Consider the following 26875-nt stretch of genomic DNA (forward strand, 5'->3'; position numbering starts at 1 on the left):
GAACTGCGCAGGAAATTCTATCGTTCAAAACTAAACTTGTCAGTGCCCTCTAGTGGACAAACCATGTAATGTTAACAAATTATCTCAAACCTAGTTGGGCGTTTGTGTACTGCAATTACTTGTTACTTATCAGCTGACATATACAAATATACATACCAACATATCTGCAAATGCAAATATCCATAGCTCTAGTCCTTAACCCAGTGTTTACTGTAATAATAAATACCAACGTGAACTGAAGTTGTTTAAGTCCTGGGCTTTCAGTAGCCTTGGTTTTAAATGAGTGTTTGGGCTAAGAAATGTAAGTGTGTGGAGCCATTGGGATTTTTGTGTGCGTGCTACTAATGATTTTGTGTTTCTGATTTCTGATATATCTCTGAACACGGCAACATCGCTACGATGAAGTCCAAATAGTCCAGAAATTAGTTAAACCACTTTATATGTCTGTAAATATTAAAGTGAGCACCACCGACATGCAAACAATAATCCCTCATTGCACAGGAAAATTGTGTGCACACAACTATGATAAGTACCGGAGATTGTAGTTGAACCAGGGAGGCGGCCTGTAAACTGTTATGAATGTTTACAATGGAAAGTTTGGGGAATAATTTCACCCTTAGCTTTTGATTTCTCTTTTAAAAATGTTTGGCTAATCTGGAGTGTTGTTTAAAACTTGTTTCGTCAACTGACTCCTCGTGTTTCACAAGCACTTCTTTATAACAATGCTACCCCATTCCCGGACCTCTACAATGAACTTGCTAAATATACCGTTATTATTACCAACTGAAAATCAATGAAATGAAAATGCTCATACTTATTGTCCTGTATCTGGATCCTGGTCCAGTACAGAGGCTTCATGGGACAGGCCGGCTCAATGGCAGGTTTCCGTGGGGCCTTATCTACATTCTGGCCGAGACTGAAGCCCCCCATCGGGGGAGGAGGTGGTGGGCCGCAGCCTGGAGGAGGGGGAGGAGGAGGTGGACCAGCCCCAGGTAGACCAGGAGGGGGAGGCGGGGGCGGTGGTGGTGGCGGACCACCACCAGGAAGAGGAGGTGGTGGTGGGGGTGGCGGCGGAGCTCCCATGTTGCCCGGCAAAGGGGGAGGAGGAGGAGGGGGTGGTGGTCCTCCTGAGAGGCCTGGTGGGGGAGGGGGGGGGGGGGGGGGGGAGGAGGTGGAGGCGGTGGTGGTCCAGGAGGCCCTGGGGCTGTTTCGGCTTTTAGATTTAGTTCGATAGAGTCCAAGTCGAGTTTTTTAGGCATGTTTTGGCTGGGGCTTTGAGCAAGCCCGCCACCGTCACCCTCGGGGCTCCTGATGAAGGTCTCCCTGTCCGTCTGGATGCCCACAGTGCGGCAGATCTTGGGGATCGGGTCATCTGCAGTGGAGACAGCAGCGTCGCAGACTTCTCTCCGCTCCTGGCCTGTATTGTACGCCCTGTCTCTTTGCATCTTGCCAATGACTCTTTCCAGGTGCGACATTGAGACAGCGTGCTCACCCCGCAGTTGGAAGATCTGGAGCTCATAGTCAGACTGTAAGGAGAAAGAGCCAGAGACAAAACAAATCCAGAGTATAAGAAACATCAGTCATTTCCTATTATATTAGGTGGTAAACAATGCGTTTCTTTGAATGAACTTGGATTAAAGGGTGTAATTATTATTCCATGGGGCATTACATGAACGTGATTTTTCGTTGAACAATAATAATCACATTTATTTTTTTCAGCTTTGTTTTTAACCTAATTTCCATTACATTTCTCTGCAATCTGAGGTTCATATCTGACTCGTACAGTGAAAACCTGCTAACTTGAGTTTTCATTTGACATTTCAAACAATGAAGAATAATCCAAACAAAGCAAAATATTGATTTGATACAGAAAGGAAATTGTTTTGCAATAAATCTTACACATGTTCCTTGTTAACTTGTGTCAGTTTAGAAATAGAATTACGCACGTTCCCTCCCTTTCTTGTGGGCTGACTGTGGTACATGTCTCTTAGTGTCAGCATCAGTCCTTTAAAGGTCGACGTCAAATTAAAGGCTTTAAGCAGACAGGCTGAGAAACCAATTCTGAGGTCAGACTTTTCGAGGAAACGGCCCATAAAGCAATTTATCAGTGGTAGAAATTATTTAACATGGCCAGAGCTATGTTCTTTTGGTTTTCCAAGGGTATACAGTAAATTGACTCTTGATTAAATTGGCAGAAATGAAACACCAGGATGTTCCTAATCCCTGCTTTTGATAAATGAAACAGACTCTTTTAAAATGAATTTTGTCGAGTGGTCGTGTTCGAGACAAAAATATCTATCACAGAACTCATGTGGGGCGAGGACTGATCATTTGGAAGTAACATTATTACATATAATACGTGGCATTCAATAAATTTAGTGACACAGTGCCTTTTTTTTCCATACATTCATATATTTTGGGGGCTTTATTTAACAAGACAGCTTGCGATATAGACAGGAAAGGGGGATAAAGAGAGGGGATGACACGCAGCAAAGGGTCACAGGTCGCATTCGAACACATGGCCACTGCAGCAAGCCCTAGTCTTGGTACACTGGGCGCCAGTTCTACCAGGTGAACTATCAGGGTTCAGTTTTAACGAAAACATTAACCAAATGTGACATTTTGCCTCCAATTTAATCAGTATATTTTATGTAATTAAAATAATGAACTTTTAGTATAGAAGAGCTAAAGGTCACATTAGGAGTCATAGATTAGGACATTAGGCCACTTTAAAAAATAATAGTCTAATTTGATTATTTAAAAAATAATAATAATTTGTCATTCTGGCATCTGAATACTGGATGCACAGTTGCACTGGACTACAGTTGACATTTGCCAACAGAATAAGAATCTTATTCAAGTTATTTTTCATTTTGACCTCGTTATACTAGTTCTTGGTATGTATATGTACAAAATTAACCTTAAAACCTAAAACACTGACATGAATTTACATTGAAAAGACATTTTATACACAATTGTAGGCAAATTCAAAACCCCTGATGTCTCAAAGCTTCTGGTGCGTTAAGCTTTACACCAGTTCAGCTGCTGCACTTTAACATTTCATGCTTACTTAGTGCCATCTTGTGTTCAGGGTAGTCAACTGCTAGGACAGAGCAGATTGTGCCTTAAAATGTAACTATATTTGCTTTTCATGCATCTCAAACACATGAATTATTGTCACAAATGTATTTTCATGAATCCCAAATGATTATTTCATATTACACCAGAAGATAGCTTTGAATTCCCTTGTTGTTGAAAGGTGCTCTATAAATGCACTTGTCCTGGCTAGTCTTCCCTCACAGACATGCCTGGGATAATTTTCTCTAGCACATGATATGTTTTCAGTAATCATTGTCATGTCTGCTAAAGTCACATGATAACTTACATGCATCCTCTCCAGATCTTCCTTGCACTCTCTCTTCAGCTGTAACAGGGCAGCCTGGTGCTCTGAATGAAGGCAGAACAAAGACACAACACAAACTTATTCTGCTGGTAAATGTGAAGTGAAAGTGAAATATGAAGTGTATATTCAATTCAATTATCACAGCTCATTGCTGGTGTTTCTCTACAGATTAAAAAGATGTATTGGGTTAGAGTTATGTTGTCTTGAACTACTGGCTGATAAATTAGCATGTTAAATCACTATCAGGCTAATCTGCAAGACAAGAGACAGAAGGTGATTCTACAGAAGGGTGGGTCACTTTCACTATAAAGAGCCATATTTACAACTCAACCGACCAGTTTTAAATTATACCGCTGGCTGAAAGGAGAGCCAAAACAAAACATTTTGTCAGGTCACGACACAAATCAAAAATGCTGATCTGAATCATAATTCACCAAATGTCCACGATGTTACAGCAGTATTTGGGAATGTACAACAGACAGAGATTCCTCTTATTTTGTCAAGAGGAATGCCTTGTCTTTAACTGCAAACAAAATCAACCTTTAGCTTATAAATAAAGTAACCTGAACCTGAACCTAGAAACCAGACAATAGAGACTAACCTTAACAAAACATATTTTGAGCTGGAGCATATTTTCACTGCAATATCCTTACCCATCCTATCCTGTGTAACCCGGTACCCTGCCCTACCAAGTCACTCAGTGTCTCGTCAATACAATTTAAAATTATCTGAGGAGTAGATTGTTGAGTTTGTGGCTCGTTCGTACATTTGTCCCTCTTTCTTCCAATTTACAATTAACACTAAAACCAAGATCATATAAAGAAGATGATCCTGTCTGCTTATGCACCAGGATAGACTATCTATAGAGCCACACATAGGCAGTTTGTTGTAATGAGTAACATTGCATTGTCGCAATGATTAAAATGAGTCAATGATTACAATCAGGTTAATCTTAAAAATCAATTAAAACTACTGTAACTGTACTTAATAATCAATTATTTACACCACTTAATCAATACTCTAATCTAGGGCCGTAAGTGTGTGGAGAATTAACAGACGAGTGTTATCTATATGGCTTACAGTCTGGACTTTCTGCTTCTCAGATTCCACACGCTCTTAACACAAATCGCCAGAAGAAGCTCGATTTAATCTATTCTAAGGGATGAAGCTGCACCACACAGACCATCCAACAGCTGTTACACTACCGTTATGCACTGTACGCTTTCAGTCAACACCATTTGCAAGGAACATGAAAGGAAAGCCTTTTACTTTGTAATACAATCAGCCCGTGTGCTTTTAACCAATCTGTGTGTCATTACACCTTTAGAGTACAAGGTGGGCCAAGCATGGCGTGCTGCCCAGGGTATACTTGATTCTATTTAATGTTTTTACTTCCCACACACATGCTATCCTGTGGTGCCACAAACCAGCAGCCACACAAACAGCAGCATTAAGGTGCAGACACAGACTCGCTGTGTTCTTAAATGGATTTAAAGGATGTCTTACACCCTTCTGCCTAGCTCTGCATGATTTGTCTCAGAGTTTTAAAGTTGGAGTGCTTGAGGGTGTGATAGTGGTGGCTCTCCTTTTATTTTTTTCAAGAAATCCATTCTAAAATACTGTGATATAAATACGATATCTGCAAGGACCATTATTCACAAAGCCAATCGGTGTGAGGTGTGTCAGTGTAAGCTTGACTGGCGTGGTCCTCAGTCAGCATTCCTGGTCTTAGATGTAAATACCGACAACAGTGTCTAAAGCAACAAGCTTGAGCTTCTTACCTGCCTCTGTGTACTTGAGCCCCACCTTCTCTTCCTCATCTTTCGCTTTGGGTGGGGGCCACACAGCCTGCAGACGCCTGGGAGTCCGGTCCTCGCTGTCTGTAGGGGACGTGACCTCTGTCTGCAGGGGAGAAAAAACAACATGCAAAAACGTCAGCATGTACCCTGGCAATGCAATGATTCAGCACCAGTCTGTCTCATGAATTCCCCCTATCTTTGTATGAAGCTATTTCAATTAAATAAAGAAAGATGAAAATGATGTTTGTGATGTTGAGATCTAAAATGATATAGGATTATGATTTCATACATTAGCCTCTGTGGGACTTTTAAGTTCCTTTCCAGGAGATTTGGAGCTTCTCTCAAAAATAGACCTCAGATTTTCCTTGTCATTCTTGATTTTCTTTTTCACTGCCTCCAGATCCACGTCCTCCACTTTTTCCTTTTTGACACTCTTGGGGCCAAAGATGCTCCTAAAGGTTTCATAGGCCAGATCTGAGGTTTTTTTTTTCTCCGTTTGGGATGTGGGGGTTTCTCGACTTGGAATTTTCTCTCCCACAACCTCTCCTCCATCCTTAGACTCTTTTTTGCTGTTTGGATCAGCATCCTGCCCGTAATCTGACTTTTTGGACCCATCTTGGTTGTCAACGTTGAGCAGCTGACTGAGCTGTCCCATTACACCGCTTTTAGTTTCCGCAACGGGTTTAGGCTCTGCATGCGTTTTGGCTGGAGAGGGTGTCTTCTGCTCGGGGAAGAGCTTGGCTTTGTTTACAGACTTCTTCAGGCTGAGCAGAGCCAGGTCAGCGTCCTTCTCCCTCTGCTTGATCTCTGACATGGTCTCCCTGTCTTCCCCCACCGCTCCTTTCTTCAGCACCCGCAATCCGCTGAAGAGAGCCGGCATCTGGAAAGAAGAGGGCGAAGAGAGTGCCGTGCCCCTGGATGGGGATGAGGTGATGGACGTAGGGGAGGATGCAGCTGGAGGTGGCGTGTTTGTTTCTGGTGTCTTTGGAGAAGTTGTGCGCTGTGAGGCAGGACTGGCACTTGGCTGGATGTCACCTGGGGATTCTTCAGGTGACAGCGACTTGGTTTGATTAGCGATACCTGCAGAGTCCGACTGCTCCTCTGGACTGGAGGATACTTGGACTGAAACTTCGGGAGTCTTAGGGCTGGAGGGAACAGAGGGGGACACCTGGCTGGAATGAAGTTCCTCAGTCCCCTTCTCAGCCTCATCCTTTTCCTCATGTGTCTCCTCCTTTTGTGTACTGTCCAAGTCCTTTACAGGAGAGGCCTCTGCAACATTATGACCTGCAGCCTCCGAAGCCACATGTCCGGAGATGATGGAAGGAACAGGCAGAGAACAATCTATGCCAGCATACTCGTCGTTCTCATCTGTTCTCGCATTGTCGCTATTCTCTGTAGCACCAGATGTTTTTACATCCACTGACACGATGGTGGTGCTCTCCTTGGGACTGCCGTCATCTCCCTGTTTGGAAACTGAAGAAACCAGAACTGTTCTTGAGTCAGCTCTGTTGACGGACCTGTCTGAATATAGAATAGATTCTATGAGGGATATCTCCTTGAGTCTGTGTGTTCTAAACACAGGCACTCGGTACTCCGCCTCTGCCTCACTGGCATCTTTTGGTTCATCTCCTCCATCATGGTCCACTTTGTCATTGTCCTCCACAGGTAGGGTAGGCTCCCTGGTCCTCGCAAGCTTTTCTGACAGTCCAGTGCTGCTGCGGGCCGCCTCTTCATCCTCATTTTCTGTGTCGCTGTACGTTTCCACCCTAGTGACCTGGACCAGATCTGGGTCAACCGAGGTTCCAGACTCCTTGCAGGTTCCCAATGATTCGGTAGTTTGACCACCTTCAACAGGAGGGTTCTCCCCATCTGCCAGCTCCTTGAAAGATGTTAGCTTAGCCGACTCCATGTCTGAAGAGGCAGATCTATCCCGGCTGAAAAGACTGTTAAAGACATTCAGGAGGGAACTAGCGGGCTGCTTCCCCGGCCCATCTAAATTATTACTTGCACTGTCCATTTTTGTTGACACCAAACTGAGAGCAAAGAGAAGCAAACCAAAACAGGTAGTAGCTGCAACAAAGTGTCCAATGAAAATGTCACAAAAGGTTCATCTCCCCAACTCCTGTTATCCAAACTGCTCCTATTCCACCTTTACTGCTGGCTGGGAACAAAAGGCCTTTGTATGGACAAATCTCCCCAGCTCCTCTTACCTTCTCCAGAAGGGCGCCAATTATAACAACACTATCTTGTATTCCTGTTTAGTGACACACAAACAGGTTGCACATACTAGACTTTGATCATATCACATAAAGACTACAACTGACTGTATGTTGTCAGTAGTACAGTTCAGTCTCTTCTGTGCGAGCAAGATTCCCATGACGCTGCAAGTGAAGTGAAGCTGTTCAGTGGCTGGATGCATGTCCTGCTGTAATCTTCCTGGGAGAACAGGAGAGCAGAGTTCACCTGCCTTTCTTTCACAAGAGAATTTCCAACTGTTCCGACAAGTTGAGCGGTATTATCCATAAAGTCTTGGATTTATCCTTCTCTATGTGCCTAAAGTCCTCCTCTAGTTCAGCTCTGTCCTCTTTAACTTGTCTCTCAGTTCACAGGAAAGCCCTGTGTGCTGTTGTGTGAGAAAAAACCCCTTAGGTTGGAAAAAAAATGTGTCTCACTGGTCTACCCAGTCCGGGGACGTCTCCCTTCAGGTTCCTCCCTTCCTGGGAGGGGACCTGCAGAGCCCGGCACCGCAGGTGTCTGATTACCTCTGCTCACTTCCGTGAAATGGCTGCTGAGGTAACAGAGCAAACACAGCGCGGGAGTCAGTCTGTGGTCAGGTGGCGAGCTGCAGAGGTCCATTAACCCAGCACTGCGGTGGGTTAGTGCAATACAGGGCTTAAGACGTGGTGATTAGTCAGCCTGGCTCTAGCCAGCTCTAGCTAACATGCTAAGACGCTAATATGTGTGATTAGCAGCTCATGAACACTCAGGCAGAGGAGGACTGAAAGAAGGAAAAATTACATTTAAATTCACTTACCTTAAGTCGCTACTGAGCTTTTACAGTTTTGCTTCAATCCGGAAGTTTAGTTTTGAGTACACTTCTTAGCTAAACAAAACTAAAGCTAACAAAAGGCAATACAATCTGTGTGGCAAAGGGAATTATCTAACTAATGTTAGTTTTTATGATAAAATCAAAGGGCAGAGAGATACAACTTCTGTAGTGTTTCTTATCTAGCTCATCCTTGATTTAACCTGCTCTAACCTTTGATTTTGATATTATTTTTTGTATTAATATCAAGAAAGTGCTTAGGAAAACACAGACTTATTCAAACTGTGGTTGCCCATAGCAACCAAAGGTCAAACTCCTCTATAACATTCCTTCAGGTCTAAGCTGGACCTACCAAAGGGCACACCTCTACCAAACTGTTTTAAAGTGCGCTTTTCAAATGTTTTGAATCTAGTTTTATGACTTCCTTAAATACATACTATGGTCTCCCCCTTCACAAGACCAATGACTAGAAAGAAAGAAAAACTACATGATGGCAAGTAAAAGAAATTGACATTTTTCATGACTCAAAATAGTGATGTTGAAAAAGGAAGTAATGCACCCAGCAAGGTAACTGCGTGAATTATGGCGATACTGTTGTAAAACTAAATCCCAAACGAGTATTTCTTTGTCACTGCTATCATTTTGTCACAATAAAAGTGGCCTAATACCACTCATAACTAAATTTTTAACTTAAAAAAAAGAAGCACTTTGTGTATTCAGCTGTTACAACACACTGAGAATACATCATGCACAACAGAGGTGTGTGTTTTTCTAATGAATTAAAATGGGTGACAATGAAGCCGTGCAACAGCCAAGTATGTGAGATGGATGTCACTTTAACAACAATGCAGAGTGTCTAATTCTGTACACATGCCTGGTGTTAACTGGTATGTTAACCCATTATGCCTACAGTCAGGGCAGTTATTGTGTCTTGAGAAAACAATGTGTGTCTTGCAATGATGATACTACCCGCCTAAAAACCACACCCGGGTAATCTGCCTCATCTTCTACAGGAATGAATGCCTTTGCTAGACAGCATGATGGTATGTGGACAGACTTAGAGATAGAAACAGTTTCTCCACATAATTCTATCAGATGACTTAGACATGCAGCTCGGTGGTTCTTTAATGGTACCACTTATTAGCATAATTAAGGCCTACAAACACCTGGAAACAAACAATGCATTGTTCACAGGCTTTTTTTTAGGAGACTGATGTAGGATTATATCAGTCACATGCTCTGTGGCTCTTGTGTTGCAACTTCTGCTCAATAACAAGAGAGAGAAACCACTCCAATTACTCCTTACAACCTGCACCACTGAAAATATGCGAATATGAGATCTTCCTGTCTTTGTTCTGGATGAAAGAGGTTTTAGTAGAATGATCTCAGTCAGTTTTGGCTTAAGACCCCAGTCTGAAGATTAGAATCCATGACCTGTTAATCCATTTCTAAGAATTCATGATCAGGTGGTTGGATGTGAGTGGAGAGAAATCCAATGAGAAGGGGTGGTGGGAAGTAGTGGGGGGGTAAGAACATGCATCACAGCTCATTTGTAAGTGTTTGTGCTGCTCATGTTTTGAGGGCCCTCACCGTGCACTCCAGCTTGGGACAGTAGGGTGTGTCCCCGATGATGTCATCCTCAGGCGGTGTGATGCGTAGGAAGTCGAGGTGATCGGGGCGCGGAATGCGGGAGAGGGGCTCCTGAGGGTCATCGCCATCCAGCATCCAAATATCATCCTGACGCAAGAGGGAATCATCTACAGAAACACACAAACAAACGAACAACCACAGGGTAGTTAACGCTCCGTGTTGTGCAAGGAATCAGAGAGCATGGAAAAACAAACAACAGCATAACAAGTGTGATCATGTGTGACAAGGCTAAATACGAAGCACTGACTGAGGCAAGTTGCTGTGTAACCTGCACGTGTGATTAAAGTAGAACAAGGTAGAAAGCATGCATCAGAATCTTTTAGCATTAAACAGGCAGCGAGAGAGACCCCTGTTTTGCTGCAGGCTTCAGGGCACGTAGCTATTTTTATCTGCACTTAGCCGACCCTGTTCCAATCGTCAAACACCAGTAGAAAGCCTCACTGATCCAATAAGGAAACAACGGCTACAGAGCACAGGGCCTAGAAAAAAAATACCGGTTTCTAATACTGATTTGCATGTTCACTGTAACAGAGCCGTGGCATGCCGTTGCTCAGCACTACCACTGTGCCACAGTACAGTCAGATGCAGATAGGTGTGTGTGTGATTTGTGTCAGCCTGTGCATTTAGTCATCCAAAGGCCCTGAGGGAAGACTTCACCTTAATCTAGACTGGGAAACACTGCCCTCTCCTGATCACATAGAGGATGATGAGCAAGCTTTGATCGTGAAAACAGCTAAAACAGGGTAAAAGTATATTCTAAAATTCAAGAAAAACTCCTCCCTCTGTCCTGTTTTTGCCGCAGTATGCTGTGGAGGCTGGATTCATTCTGTGCATTTCAGAGCACCTGGCCTTAAATATTTACTGCTCAGTGGCACACTGGAGATCCAGCCACGACTTGCAGAACTGTCCTCATGTGCTATGCCCTGAACAAATCACATGATGTTAACTCCAGGAACCAGGCTAGTGCCAGCAAGCGAGGGACACACATAGCAGAAATATATAAATAAATTCACATTCTTCTCTCGTGCATGGAAACATGATATATCTTGACTTGATGCATGCATTTATTGTCTCAAAGGAGTCAGTCATGTAAGAAAAAAAGGAGAAAATGTACAAGTTAAGAGATGTGGGGCAGGGACATTGAGGTGAAAGAATGAAGAGGAAAGAAAAGGAGGTGGAGAGAGAGGGGAAAGAACATAGTGCAAGTGAGAGGGGGGAGGGTATAGATCTTGAAGCTTGGTGACCTCTATTTCCTCTGGCTGAAAGACAACACCTTGACCTGGGCAGAATTATGTGCTGGAAAGCCAGAAAATCATATCACTTCCTGTTAGATAAGCTGCTAAAATATCCCATAGCTTCCCTTTGTAATGTGTACCCTTGAAGAGGGCATACAGTATTACTGTATTGATGTCCAGCAACCATTTCTAAGGACTTGGAAGTCCCCTTGTGTAGCTCCCCAGAGGCTGAGTCTCAGCCAAATGCTTTAAATTCAGTTATGAGAGCCCACACACACAAAACTAACTGGGGGGTTTCATTAAAAAATGGAAGCATTGAAATTCAACTTCAGTATTCTACCACAATCAGTCATTATGACACAGCAGCAATGCCTGCAGTCCCTCCAGTTATCTGGGACTTAGACAGCAGAGAAAAAAAGTAGGATTAGATTAATAACTTTTCATTATGATAATGCTGCACTGCATGGCCCCGCAGTGGGAACTGCTGACTGTAGGCTGGGCCACTTCCAAATGCAGAGTTAAGCCCAGACCGGGCCAAAGAAAGAAACTACTGATCAGAAACAGCCCTCTCCACAATTCCTGCTTCTTACTAAACTATGAAATACATAAAACAGGCAAACAATAAGCACATATTGACATATGCTTGCTATATTCCTTTATGACTCCCACAAACTATTTACAGTTAAACAATCGCGGGGGCTTGTTTGTGCGTGTGTTTTACATTGCTGTCAATCCCCTGAGGCACAAATGCACAAGCAAGCCATCGGTCACTTAATTAAGTATGCAGAAGGTGGAACACACTGCCACCATCTGGACGGGGAGAAGAAAAGGCACATCTGTCTCCCTGTAGTCAAACACACTGCAGTGAAGCTCTGATTTCACTGCTGTATGCTAGAAATAAGACACAGTGAAGTAACACATAAAACTGCAATGCAATGACTGTAAACTGATATGGAGAAGCAACTCTTAGGTGCATTAGGTAATGAAGGTACTGCATTTGTTTATTCAATAGCTGATTTATCACCCTCTTTACATGCACGCGCACACACACAGTGAGCTTAAGTTCACTGGCTCTGGGGGAAACTGCGCACTTATTGCCATTTAATCTCCCTCCCTGCTGCTCTAAAAGCCGAGAACGAATCACAGTGTCTTTAACTGAGGGGACACAGGGTGCAGATGGGATTGTGTTTTTGGTCTGACAGCAAGTAATGCTTTGCTAAATAGATCATCCCAACAGCAGTCCACCAAATACTGCCCATACACATGTCTACAGTACATACAGGTGTTTACTTAGAGGAAACTAGCAGGTGTTGAATGAAGTGCAGTAATCTCACAGTGAAAATTACAGTGTGTGAGTGAGTGTTTCTGCACTCCCGCAAGCATTATCATTTTAACAATAAAGTATCTGTATTTGGGGTGACTCAAAGACCATCTAATGTCTGATTCCGACAGGGGGGTGTTGTCAGTGGTGATGGATTAAACCACCTGTCACTCTGTCAGCTGGTCATCACTCATCCAGTGGTCAGGTAAAGCTTTGTGAAGGCTGTATTGGACACACCAACTGAGACATGAAACCAGAAAGTTATGCCCCAGTAACCATTAAAAAGTCACCAACTGTCTTGCTTAGTTTATAAGCAGCAATTAGTGAACCTGATAATTTGCTTCGTATTCATAAGGGACTATAACGGGCCAGCCAAGACAGAAGTATCTAAATGCACATCTACTGTTTAAATACATGGTTTTCACAAATGAACCCTAGTGTACCTCCTCCCACGCTACAGTTTATCATTCTTATTACAAATGCAACAGCTTTGCCCAGTGTGCCCTATTTTATCCACTAAAAATCTATAACCTCATCATTCAGGGGAAAAGAACTGGGCCATGTGGCAGGGCAATTGCATCTGGCAGCCTCCACCCCCCTCCATCACTTTTAGCCAGGAAGGAGGATCATAGACTTATATATAAATCATGAAAAATGCAGGATTTATAAATCACCCGGTTTCTTTTGCGCCTGTCACAGGCGTTACTCCACGCAGGCTTGTTGGCTGTGCATGGCTGTCAGGCTGGCTGATTGACGGACTGGTTTGGCTGTCGGTCCTAAGGTCCATGTAAGGGTTAGCTACAAGTGGAAACTCAGAGGAGAGGACCAGAGCAGTAATGTAGCATGACATGATGCTCACAGAGTCATCATTACTCATATGAAATGCAGTTCTGGATGCTGATGGGTATATACAGAACTGAGGAAGAGGGAAGAGTGCTCTCATCGGGCCTGGCAGGCCATTGACTGGGAGACAGGAAATTTGGTTAAGTTCACTTCAGTGTATGTTCAAAATAGTGGGACGCTGAGGAGAAGCCTTTTAAACCTGCTCATACTAAAAAGCATGCCATAGAACTGAGCTAACATTTGCCAAGGTGGTAGTGCAGCAGTCATTTATTAAAGATAACAAGTTACACGTTATATGAGAAGGACCTTTGTGCCATGTTTCCGTGTATGTAGCATGCAGCTCAGAGCAATAGTGTGAGACAGACGGAGAGAGACGCTTTTTTGGCCTGTTTTGGCAGAATCCACTTCATTATCTGAATAGAGCTGGCCCTTGTCCTGACTGGGTAGAACAATGTTGCATGGCAGGGCACTTTGTGTTGAATGACGGCTAGCAGGGAGAGCAGGGTGATACACTCTTGCTCTGCACTGATCAGTTTCATATGACCTTGCTGGAACGTATTGGGTAATCTGATTATGGTATTGCCTGCCATATGTCAGACAATAAAATGAGTAGGGTACTGAGGGAGAGGGGGTCGATAGAGAGAGGAAGACACTGGTTGGGCTGAAAAGTCTTTTTAAAGCTGCTATAATATGAATATTTCCCCCCTAAACTCTACAGAGCTCTTAGTTTATGGGTTAACTGGCCTGTAACTTGGGCTACTGTTTCATTTCAGTCTCACCAGTCTCATTATCATAGAGTTGATGGTCACCAGTTGGCCATAAACACAACGGCCAAAATGAATGCTAATGTTGCTCTGTATCTGCTAGATGTGTAAATAGGCAACTGCTTGCTAACAAGTTTCCCATTTTCACTTAAAAGATGTGTGTTTGTAGCTTGGTTCCACTGCCAACAAATGGCCCAAAAAATCTATTATTGCAGGGTTTTTGCACAGCTTTAAAGTGGGGTTTGTGTTGATAGTCCTTGTCAAAAAAAGTACAAGAGAAGAAGCAACACAACGCAAGCATAAAGAGACACTATCGGGCATACATTACATACTGTAGAACACATAAAACAACCATACACACAGCTTTAGTAAATGATATTCTGCTACACAGACTGCAGCGTGAGGGGATTAGCATATGAAGCAAACAAGAGAATTTGTTAATTTAAAATAAACATTCTCATCTGCATAATAATCACACTCATTTTTAAGCACAGAGCTTCAATGAGAGAGCACAGATGAAAGAGCCCGGATCATAATTAGTTCGACATTTGCAAACCATGAAGGGCCGGCCTTCACACTGACCCACTTAGCCATTTTGGCTGGACCCTGTGATGTTCATTTATCTGTATTAACATCTGAAGTGTATTCAATTATCAAGCAACGCAAGGGCAATCTAGTAAACAGCTCAGATGCAGTAAAATGGACAGGATTTGTTTTAAGATTAAAAGGTTTAACACTTCACTGCTAAAACTATGCAGCATGCACCATTTGGTTAGCATGAAGTAGGCAAAAATGTCAGCGTATCTTGCTCCTTTCATTTCATACAGACCGCTTATGGGTTCCAATATCCTATCACACAGTTACATCTGATGAGGACTTAGAATATTTTCCTGAAAAAAAAAAGGATTTAATAAAAAAAAATGCGTTTGAGTCTAATAACAAAAAATGTGGATTATGTGTGTGTGTGTGTGTGTGTGTGTGTGTGTAAATGGTAACGGTGGCATCTGTGTGTGTGTGTGGTGTCTGTCCATGGCTAGGTGAGGACACACAGTGTCATTTCAGTGGGAATTGATCCAAATCATCTCCACATGAGTAAATCCAGCACCAGTTAGCTTAGCTCCACACAGCTCAGCTCTCTTTCTCCCTCCGGCTGTTGCTGAGCTGAGCATTGCTGGCTGAATTGGTTGAGCTAGTGCTGGTCTATTACGTAACGACTCAAACACTTCCTTAAAAATACAGCATAATTCTTAAATTAGGGATACGACTGTCTACGTCTAACTGTTATCCACAGCCTGTTAGTAAATTACATTATCAATGCAAGGTCTTCTGTTTGCTACAGCAGATTAAAGCAAAGTGTGTTACAGTGACCCAGAGGAATGATTTACATTACAGAGGTAGCTAGTTCAATAATGAAATAATGAAAGCATCTGACCTACAGCAAAATAATAAACTTGGATTGTGCAGTTTGGAGTGATTCCAGCAAAGGTGTATAAACCTTAAACCAACACAGAAACCCCTTCTACTGTTCAAAGAGCCAAAGGAAACATAATGACCTGAGCAGTTATGCTTAATACAAACTGGTAAGAAAGGTGAGACTAGTGATTGTAAAGTGAAAGACAGAACTAAAAGTAATTAAAAGACCTAGATGAAAAGTTACACTGACAAACTCTGAGCTACAATGTGACATTATTAAGGCTTTGCAAAGATGCTGTGAGTGTTTAAAACCATTTATTCTGGCATTTGTAAGCATAAGATACAATAGTACAGATTATGAAAAGAGGAAAAGAGCTGTGCAAATAAGGATACTCTAATCCTTTCCTCTGTAACCCTTGTGCCCGCTGGGTCCCTGATCCTTTGTCATTTTCCCGTGAACTGGATAGGATGTGGGTTTTAGGGGAGGGAGAGCAGATCCCTCAAAGTCTAAATTGGCAATGCTTCAGTTAACACTCAGGTCGAACCATGTGTCAACCTCAAGCCTTTGATCTGGGATACTACGCCACTAATCTCTGCCTTCCCAGTGGCACTGAGAGAGTTAAAATGGATCATCAGCAAAACTATTCTCAGGCCCTGCTTGCCCCTTGTACAACTCTGTTGGGTAGTTTTTAATTTGTGGTCACACGTCTAAGCCAAGACGAGAACCCAGCAGTCAAGATCTAACGTGATTAAAACTGACATTTTTGGAAAACAACGCTTATTTATTGGTCTAGCTAGTTTGTTAGATAACAGCCGGAGTGACAGAGTATAACTCCCTTTGCGGAAAATGTCTGTCAGTTATGCTGCAGAGTAAATTGCTGGAGCATTTCAACAACAACCTCAAGCAGTAGGTCTGACACACACAGAGAAACAAGGACACACACTCACACTCTTGATCTCTCTCAAAGCATCTTTTTCTTGTTGTGTTCTTTGAAATTTCAGCAACAGCAATGCTGGATGAAGGGCATATCCTGATCGTGTCATACTACTGAGATGATAAAAGCACATTACATCAAGGCGGAGAGTTTGAACATGAATCAGTGTGTTCAAAGAGGGAGTAGCGTGGTCCCTAATAACTCACCTGTTGTTGTGGAGTTGCTGGAGGAGTTCCACTTGGAGTTGCTTGGCCGCCTGCTGAGGTTCAGATCCAGACGGGTGACAGTCCGCTTGTTGCCGTTCTTGTCGATGACCTCGGTGAAGATTTTGGGCTCGTCTGTGTTACTGGAGCTGTCTTGTTCGTGGTCCACATCCTTATCTGAGAGGAGTACAATGCGGTGGTTGAGCTGTGGGCTTGCCTGCTTGGAGGACAGAGGGGAGAGGACCGGGGACATGCTCTGGAGACTGTTAGAGGCAGGGAAAGATGTGTTGAAGACCCCAGCGAGTGAAGGTGAAGAAGGGCTCTTTGTGTGGGATTTGGTTTGGGGGTACGGTTCGGTGGTGTGGCACAGGGGCAACCGTAGCCCTTCAGAAAGCTTGTTAGCCGTCTTTTCTCTATTGACTCCCAGCAGGTGGTCTCTGTTTTGTCCTTTCCACTTTCCATACTCCTGCTGGCAGCTGCTAGTCTCCGGATGCAACACGGCTGGCCCTGCCCCGTCTTTGCTTGTATGGCTGACATGTTGCACTCTCCCCTCCACATCCTGCACTTTGGCCACCACCCTGACCCCTGTATTACTCTGGTTTATTTCACCATACAGCTGCTGAGCCGACTTGACTGTTGACGCATCCTCGGACAATGTCTCTCCCAAGGAATTAAACCTCTTAATTGGGCGAAGGTTGCTGCCACTTTCCCGTCGAGTGAGACCCTCCATCAGGCTGCAAAATGATGACTCATAACCCAGCTCACCGTCATACTCTGAGAAGTCACTGCAGAAATCCATGTCAGGGTCAAATGTCCGGTTGTCCTCCATGAAGTCCCAACCCTCTCGAGTAATCTGGAAGGGTTCCTCCATGGGCAGGATAGGATTGCTGACTGCACTGACGTAAGAGCCGGTGACTGGGCTGTCAGAGACATGGACAGACGGTAGGATACCTGGGATCTGCTCCACTACTGAGGCTGAAGATACGGACACAATGTTGTGAGCAGGTTCAACAGATGAAGTTACACCTGTAACTCTCTTCTTCATCTTACTGTGCAGGAAATCCTCAGCACTGTCAAGCTTCTTGCCACCCAACTTCTTCATTTTTTTGCTCTTGGATGCAGCTCTCTTATGCTCTGGAGGAATGGGGAGAGAATAGCTGCTGCTGCTGCTGAGAATCTGACCTCCAAGGTGAACTTCCTGACCCTCCATGTAATCCTGCAGTTTCCCATCCTGGTTACCCATCCTGACTTTGTTGGCACAAACCCTACACAGCGATAAGAGATCCGCCAGCAACTGGTGGTGCTCCGCCGCCAACCAGCAGAGCTCTGCAACTGCTTCCTTTGTTGCCTGCTGGGAGTTGAGGAGTTCGCCCGAGGAGTCTGAAGACTGGACTCTTTGTTCGGACACTCTGAGATCCTCCTTTCCCCAGTCATGGTCATTACCGGCCCTTTCTGAATGAGGGGCGCGGCTCTTGTACTTGAAGCTTGGGGCCCGCCTCTTGGGGAAATACAGGCTGATGTTGCTTAACTCACGGATGGGTGCATACAGGAGCAACACAGTGTGTGTGCCCTCCATGATGGGTGCCATGTTAATCACTCAAGCGCTCTGAGTGAGTGGTCAGTCCCCAGACAGAGTGATTGGGCTTGGACTGCACGGTAGGATCTCTGGCTATTCATCACCTGGCCTGTCCAGATACTGTCAGAGAGAAAGTAGCACATAGCTAAAAATCTGAAGATATATGCAATAACACATTAGTCCTACTAATGACTTTCATGCACTCCTAATGTCATACTGGTTATTCTTGTAGTACATGTACATTTTTAATGTAGAACAGACACTTTCTAACAGCTAGAGCACTTTAGAATAACTGGATGACAATGCAGAACTAGTTTTCAAGCATAACAATGCAAACTGGTCCTTTTCCAAGCAATGGGCCCTCCATATTTCACTGTCAAACCCCTTTTGTTAATTAAAAACTAAATACAATCCAGCACTGCATAGATTAAACTAGACAGTGGTTCTATCATACACTTACCTTCCTAACCCTATCTTATCTTCATCCTCCTCTCCGGCCTTGTCGTGCGAGTAGATGAAACATTTCTAAGCCGCATTTCATCAACATTTCACAAGCTGCCGCATAAAAGCTGAGTGTCACACAAGGTGACGACACACGCAGAAGCCAACGCTATGGCGGCCTTTTCAGATGTTTACAGGCAAAACAAGCGTAATTTGACATGTGCTATGGATACCGTGCACATTTCGCGACCTCTCTGAACTGTTTACATCATAACATAATCCCGTGGGTTACTGTCACCTTGCAACAAGCCCGAGTGCACTTGTCAGTGTTAAGATGGGAACACAATCACACTATCCCGCGGCTCACTGCTGCCAAATGCAACTCCAATCGCGAAACTGTCAGCTGAATTTATTATAAATTCAATTTTAATGCATGAAACTCCGCATTAGCCTCATATCAGCTTCAGTTTGATGCCATGTTTTAAATTAGAAGCTGAAAGTACGTTACAGTCAGTTGCACCTGCAGCAGGTAATGTGACAGCAGCAGTTCGGAAAAGATAAACAGTTACTTACCCGATTTAGTGGCATGGGAAATAATTCTTCACATCTCTGTGCTGCTGCAGCCAGCCAAAGCGCACCGCTGCCTTCACTGAGCTCTTCCGCCGTGATTGACAAGAGTTTGGTCCAATAGGCGAACTCAGCGCGGGCTCGCTGCTCTCTGATTGGTTGTTTAGCATTTATCCACATCCCACGTTTTGAGACAGTTGAGCTGCAGCTTGCAGGTAGGCCATGTGATGGGTTTCAGACCGCGCAGCGAGTGCGGTGGGAGACAAGTGTGGCTGAAATTGATTTAATGTATCTGTCGTAGCAGTTTGCAGTGTTTCCCAGGCTAACATTAGCATTAAGCTGTGTCAGGCAGAGATATAAGTGTATGTGAAAGTACCTGCTCTTTGAAGGCCGAGGTGGCGCCATTTCTTGCGGAACAGAGACACCTAGTGGTATCAACACATGTGCATCACTGTTAAATTACAGACTTTTAAACATTATATATTTACCTCCGCCAGGTAGGTTCATTGTTCAGTCACGGTTTACTTGTATTTCAGGGAGAAGTCTATCTCATATTTTATCTTTTATTTTTGATTGAATTTGACAAACAATGCATAAGAAAAAAGGGGAAACTATAAAAATATATAGACATGTATACAAGAAGATGCATAGATACACTGTAAGAGATTTCAGTGACAGACCATGCTATAAAGTTCAGAAAATGATGGCACACATCTGACTATCCTGGTTGAGTTTGTGAACTTATGGGGTCAATTCCTTTAACCTCAGATGGATCACATCTTGTATAAGGCCTTTAGTGCTTTAAGTATAACTTACTAATAAAATTCAAATAGCAGTGACACAACTAAATAGGGAGAGGGACACTGAAGTGTAAATGTAACCTGCTTGTTTCATCAAGCTGTTAATTGGGCATTAAAGAAAAAAAGGAAGGGAGGGAGGAAATCATCCACGAAGGAAGAACAAAGAATGTAACTGAAAAGAAGTGGGTAGTGGTAGAGAGGAGAAGCGGTGAATGAAGTGTTAAAAAAGACTAAATGAAGGAAGGAAACGTGCACTACCAGATGGGCAGGTGTTAGGTCACCACATTGACACTAGAGGGCGGCATTGCATCATGATAAGCGAGCATAATGTGTTTAATTTAGTTGTAGAGATGAGTAGGCCTCATTATGGCTGGACTGAGGGTCAGCTGTGAGTTGACCTGACTGACCACTGCTGTCACTGTATTCAGTCTACAGGACAAGTTAAATACGTTTTAAACATTTCATTCATTATTATTTTGTTGAGTTTAATCGCATTTAATGTGAATAATTGAATGGCTAGCTATTCATCCAATCAAATGCTGTAAATAGTTTAACACATGTACAATTAAATGCCACTTTTTCAGTATGGATTTTTAAAAGGTTTTCTCACATAATATAATTAGCTTTTAATAGCAAACACTGTATGCAGAAACACAGTGTGCAGATGATGTTTTAGGATAAAAACAACATATTTATTTCCACCCTAAAATATCGCAGATTTGTGTTGATATTGGAGGACGTTTGCCCTCATATGTCTGCTTTTGTTCCAGTTCAACAGTGCAAATAACGCACTCTGTGTATAGAAATACACGGACACTGATGCTAAGCTATGCCCATCACTTATCAAAAACCAAAAAAAAAAATCAATTCAACAACCTGTAAAATAAGCTGTGCTATGCAGTGGTTTGCGGTGTATCTCAGATGCAGGTCCCATACAGGAGGCTGCTGCGGGGTGCTGACCATGGTGCTGATCTGGACCAGCATACAGTACTTCTCACGCTCCTTATCACACATTAGCACGTTTTCTGTGTATCAGCGGCTAGGAGACGAAGGGCGGGAAAACAAATAGCAACGAGACACCCGTTGGATAGTGATTATTTCACCGCATTTAATACCCCTCGCGTTTGAATATTCGCGCTTTCACGGCTGTATTAATAAGGTCTGCCGGTGACGTCGAAGATAAAGACCCCGCCGCCGTCTCTCGGCTACGCGACTTGGCTTCTCCTCGTTTCCCCGCCACACCGTCCCCAGTCGCTCCAGCCCACCGATGCCGCTGCTGACACACACTCCTCCTCCGGGCGGTGAGCGGGGCTTGAGCACAGGGTCTTGAGTGACACATGCTGCGGTAGTCTTCCCCCCCCCCCCCCCCCCCCCCCCCACCCCGCTGTATGGACGTGGATTAGCTATATGCTAATATCGATAGGAGAGAGGAGCCAGCGGAGGCTTCCCGAGTCTGAACAGGCTCCTTTGCAGCCATGGCTGAAGGTGGAGAAGGAGAGGATGAAATTCAGTTCCTCAGGACTGTAAGTACATTTCCTGCCGCTCGTACGTGAAGCGCTGCTCCGGTGACTGTGTGTGTGTGTGTTGGGGGGATATGTGTGGCTCTCTTTTTCACGGTACTTTTGTGTGTGATTACGGCTGTAGATTGGTGTATCACTTGTGTCGCCTCACAGATGTTATGTTACAGCCTTTGACAACCCTGTGCCTCCTTGCAGATCTTAGAGGCGGTGATAGTGCTCCATTGTTTTGCGCATCGCTCACTGACAGCTATTGTCTTTCCTGCAGTCTCTTGTCTCAAGAAGTTGACAGCACTATTTCCCGTGCCATGTCAAACTTACATTATGCACCTCGCTGCACCGTTGTAGCCACAATTGCCTGCGGTTTGACAGGAATTGACAGCACAAACTCACTGCGATTTAACTTCAATTACTCACATAATTCAAAGGCATCTTGCAGCATCACTTGAATCTGTTTGAGGAAAAATGGAGTTGTGAGCCAGTGTGCATGCTGTATAATATATTCAAACGTGGTAGCCTGGCAGTGTAGGCTGCCTTACTGTCCAGACAGTCACCCCAGGGTTCCTGTGCAGCAGCAAAGGTCTGTGCAAATGAACCGAGCACAACATTTTGTAATAGATGCAGTATTGCCTCACAGATTACTAATGCTGTCTTACTTGTTGGACATAAATCAATGTAGACTGGTTTGTGTGCTCATAAAAGAGGCAATAATTTAGGATTAAACAGGCTGTAGACTGTTTGCTCCTCTTGCGTCTTACACTACACCACAGTGAAAATATGTGTCACTTGGTAAGAATATATTTCTCTAGCTGAAAATGAGTGTATTTTCGATTGGAAATGTCTGGCAGCGGTTGCACAGAGAGTCACACTTTCCACTGTTGACAAAGATAGATGATGACATGATCTGTTCATCTATGGTGAAATGCATTAAGAGGCGTAGCGTGTCTGAAAATACACGCTCGTCTAGGATAGATGAAGGAGCAGAGTGCTGGAGGTCTTCCAGATAGACCCAGAGACAGTAGGAGGTGTTTGGTTGCACATATGACTGGCACTGCTGCTTGTGGTTTGCCTTTATTAAGCTGCTGTCAGATGTGCAGCCTGCTGTACTTTGAGGTAAACGGAGCAGGGATGTTCTTGTTTTTCTGTAAATTACAATAACCCGGTTATTTTTTGTTGAGATTTCTCATTAAAGGCGCAATGTCTCTTCATGATCAACCACCTGACAAATAACAGTGTCACAATGTCAACATAGATATCAGCAGCTTCGTAACACTACCTTTAGATATCAGAGAGGCATAAACAACATACAGCAAGCGATGGATTCTTGACTAAGTCAGTGTTTTTTTTGCACTGAAAGGCTTACCTATCCCCAGTGAACTTTAAAATGTCCCTTTCTTTCACTCAGAAAAAGCTGATACCTCCTCCTTATTTGTCCTGCAGCCCCACCAACCTTTTAACCACAGCACATAGAGGTCAGCACATCAGCATGCCTGCCACTCCAAAAAAGAGCTGACATTTCAGCAGCGTTTCTCCTCTTTTCTGAGCTTGAACTTAAATGCCACCAATCCACAATCAGGATTCTTTAGAAACAAGCTTCATTCAAGACTTGTGGATTTAGTCATTTATGTTTGCTCGACTGTTCCGGTTCCGTTCGTTGGATTCACAGCCAGCATCTTTTCCCCAGATGTAACCCTGGGAGAAGAAGTGAGGTGACATTGACTAATAGGAAACTGCTGTTGCTTTAAAAAAAGGGCTTAGCAGCTTGTTGCATCCCTCCACACAAGGAAGCAGCTGACAGGCTCTATGGTGTTGGGATGGAGAAGCAGTGAACGGGCTTGGTGTTCATGAGTGTAAAAGTGGGTGTGTGTGTGTGTGTGTGTGTGTCGAATGCAAATGCGGAGCTGTAGCTGTGTGGTGCAGTCGGGCTGCACCAGACGTGCCACGGCAGAGCACAGTGCAGAAATTATTCATCAGTCCAAGCAAGGCACAGCTGAAATACTCAGTGCAGGGGAACAGAATAGATATACACATGGGCATGTACATGCACATATGCATATATTTATCTAGTACATGACTTAAGTCAGTCCTTCAGAAACAAATGCTCACATATGCCTATTCAGCCGCATGCATAGACAAACACACTCAGTCTGAACTTGCTGTTACATCGGTTGCACTACTGTAGGCAGTCTGTAAGGATACGTAGAGGCTATATTTTTTTGCCGGCATCCAAATGTTGCTTGTTATTGGAGTCAAGGAGCTTGATAAAGTAGTTCACAAACTGCCTTTTCTCTAACAACGCAAAGTAATTTCCCTGGAGTGGTAGCAGAAATTACCCCAGCCGGACCGCTGCCTATAAACCCAACTCAGTGGGAGGAAAGGAAGGGAAGAAGGGCTAAGAGCGAGGATATCTCAGCCACGGGTAATTTGATGTTACAGGAAGAAGAACGGTGCTGATTGTGAGCCAGGAGACTCAGAGAAAAAGCTTCCCCCAAACTGCTGTTTCATGTCAGAGGGGGCAAGAAGCTGCCGAAGAGTTTAATAAGAGCCTGAATATTCTAAAGGAACTTTACCCGTCCTGTTTGTAAATTGGATATGTCCTCAGATGCACCAGCTCTAGCAGCACGGGTTAGCTTCATTATAAGCAGTATAGTGAATAAAATATTAGCTTATGGTTACATAGCTCAGGCGGCTCATTATGTAAGAGTAGTTTTCTAAATGAATTGCTTGCCTACTGTGCGTTGTGTCAGTAGAGCATGGAGAGACTATACAAGAAGATTTGTAACAAACTTTTCTTCTTGTTTCGCTCTGATTTTTGTTTTGTTTTGGTTTTTTTTATTCACATAACCATCCTGACAGAAGGCCACTTATTAGTAAAAACATGGTTCAGCATGCGGTGTGAGCATCCACGCAGAAGCACACGCGCACAGCTTCTCTGTTGTGAGGATCCCTGCTAGGTGAATATCAAATCTTGGCGATCTATTAGCAGTTTGAGTGGGAGTAGCGACTTTGAAAAGGCCAGACTGGGGCTTTGACTAATGCACTGTGACAGCACTCGGTTTGTTTATGTGAAGGCACCGGGCTCACTTTGCATCCAGGCGATGGCTGTTAATGCGGCAACACAGAAGTAATGCAACGAGCCAAACCGGCAGACAGAAACAATAACCACACAGGAAAAATAAGGCAGTAAAGTGTTCGTTTTGACTATGCTATGTACCCATGACATCAGTGCCAGATCTTGCTGCCTCCTCCTCACCCACTCATGTCTCTGTGAACACCCTGCTGGGTCGTTCCTTTGTTGCTGTTGCTCCTTTTCGCTCATCGCTCTGCTCTTCATTCCCTTTCGTCATTTTTTCCCCTTTCCTTTCTGGTTTCACTTTTTCCTGCTTTTCACTTTTATCTCCCTCTTTTATCTCTCGTCTCCTTTCGGCTGTTCTCTCCCCCATTGTGATCCGTTGTTGCTTCGCGTGTTATTAACAGGTGCTAGCGTGTGCATCTGTATGCTGTGCAGTATGCTTTCTGGAGGATGTTTACCTCCAGTTTGAAATGGTGATGTGAGAGAGCCTGTGAGGGTGGAGGCTGCTCCATGCTGCCCCAGAGGCATCCAAAGGTGCCCTTGATCTGATCAATACATTATTCTTCCCATGAAATTGTATGGAAGGATCTTTAGTTCACTTTAGCAGAGACTGTGGAGAACAAAATTCCCAGGTTATTGCTTCTTTTTCGTCCTATATCTTAGCTCATACTTGTTTGTGCATGATTTTAGCGCCACATGTATGCCTAACTTGCCTCATATTTGGCTCCTCCCATTACTCCGTCACTTGCCCTGTGTATAATTATTAGAGATTACCGTGAAATTATTGCCACTGATGGGAATTCAGTTCAGCACATCGTCGCATTCCACTTGACACTAAGGGGGAGAGCTTTAATGTTATTATGATGAGGTCTGCTGTCATTTCATGGTTGAATTACAAACCGAACGGCTTTTTGAGCATAATGTTGCAGATTTGAGCGCAGAGATACACTCCGAAATAGCCTTGTGAAAAAGTGATGTCATGAAACCAAAAAAAAATTGTCATGCAGATTGTCATTGGGAAATTGCGTTGTCCACTGTTGTTGGCATATGTTTTTACCTTCCGTTGCTGTTTGTTTTCTGAGATGTACAATACTAATGCTGCGTGTGAATGCTTGACTTTCCTTATCCCTCTTGGTGGGTGTGAAATTGATTTATAGGAGTTCTTTTCCTTGACAAGCTGCATTTAAACTACTCCAAATGCAAAGTTATATCATGTATAAAGCATGGTATTGATCAAATGGGTACTCTTTTTCTGCACTGCACACATACATATGTATACATCCACATCCCTGCTGCAGTGTTGATTTCCCTCATATCTCCAACTACCAATATTGCACTTTAAAAAACTCAACTTGTAGAAAAGTAAGTTGGTGTAAGGTTTAGTGTTGTTCAGCAGAAGGCTGTTTCTCTGTGTTGCGTGATGAAGATGGACAGTTAAGATAGGCCTGTGATGTAGAGGGAATTAAGCCAGCAGATCTGCCCAGAAACAACCCAGTGTAAAGCTGCTGTAATGAGCTATTGATCGTACCACCAAATGAAGAAATTTCCTCAGTAATGTCAGTGGCATGCAGTAAGCGGGCCTGATTGATCTAGTGTTTGAGGCATGCATATTTAATAAGGCAATGCTTCCTTTCAAAGAAGACCCTGTTGTTCTTTACTCTTTGGTTGTTGACCTCCAACATGCCTGCCATTTAGGTTTTTAACTTTAGAATCAGAGAGAGTGGCAAGCCTTGATATAACAGTACTGACTATTGTGAACATTTTTCTCACATGTTACATGTCAAAAATAATGACAGATGCCCATCACAAGCTACCAGAGCCCAGAGCTTTGTCTTTAAAGTACTTTCACCTAACCAACAACCCAATATCTAAAAAACATTCTGTTTACAATGATGTGAAACAAATGTAGCGAATCCTGACAGAGAAGAAGGTGAAACTTGGAAACTTGAAACTTGTCAGCTGAATATATATTTTAGTTATTTGACACAAGGCAATTCCCCAAGATATGTAAGTAAATAAGCAAATCATGAACAAACACACAAAGATGAATTAATTCAGAGGTGTGTAAACCAATTTTTAATACCTAGCACTTAGAAAGGGTGGATAACATTTTCTACTTTTAGTATATAGGAACACTTCATCATAAAGTGTCCTCATACACTACATACTGTATATGGGCCAGATAAAGTACAGTATTCTAAAAGTTTTCTCATGTAGTCAGCATGTAAATTAATATTCAATTATGAAAAGGTATTAAAGGATCTGCATCTTCTGTCTGAGAATCTATAT

At 43.5% G+C, this 26875-nt stretch overlaps 2 protein-coding genes across 10 annotated transcripts in view; one reads left to right on the forward strand and one right to left on the reverse strand.

Moving 5' to 3' along the window:
- LOC127355427 (formin-like) overlaps positions 1–19312 on the reverse strand; it is a 51729-nt gene extending 32417 nt beyond the window's left edge. Inside the window, 7 exon segments of the mRNA XM_051386296.1 lie at positions 815–1164; positions 1167–1526; positions 3386–3447; positions 5185–5305; positions 9839–10005; positions 16616–18308; positions 19203–19312. Coding sequence (XP_051242256.1) covers positions 815–1164; positions 1167–1526; positions 3386–3447; positions 5185–5305; positions 9839–10005; positions 16616–18200 — 2645 coding nt within the window. The 5' untranslated portion in view covers positions 18201–18308; positions 19203–19312.
- A 2063-nt stretch (positions 19313–21375) lies between these two features.
- LOC127355334 (ryanodine receptor 3-like) overlaps positions 21376–26875 on the forward strand; it is a 103351-nt gene continuing 97851 nt past the window's right edge. For all 9 annotated transcript variants that reach the window (XM_051386122.1, XM_051386130.1, XM_051386171.1 and 6 more), the window contains exon 1: positions 21376–21519. In XM_051386122.1, the coding sequence (XP_051242082.1) occupies positions 21472–21519 (48 nt within the window). In that variant the 5' untranslated portion in view covers positions 21376–21471. The remainder of the gene's footprint in view (positions 21520–26875) is intronic.

This window comes from Dicentrarchus labrax, unplaced genomic scaffold (genome assembly GCF_905237075.1).
Source record: "Dicentrarchus labrax unplaced genomic scaffold, dlabrax2021, whole genome shotgun sequence".
Lineage (NCBI taxonomy): Eukaryota > Metazoa > Chordata > Actinopteri > Moronidae > Dicentrarchus > Dicentrarchus labrax.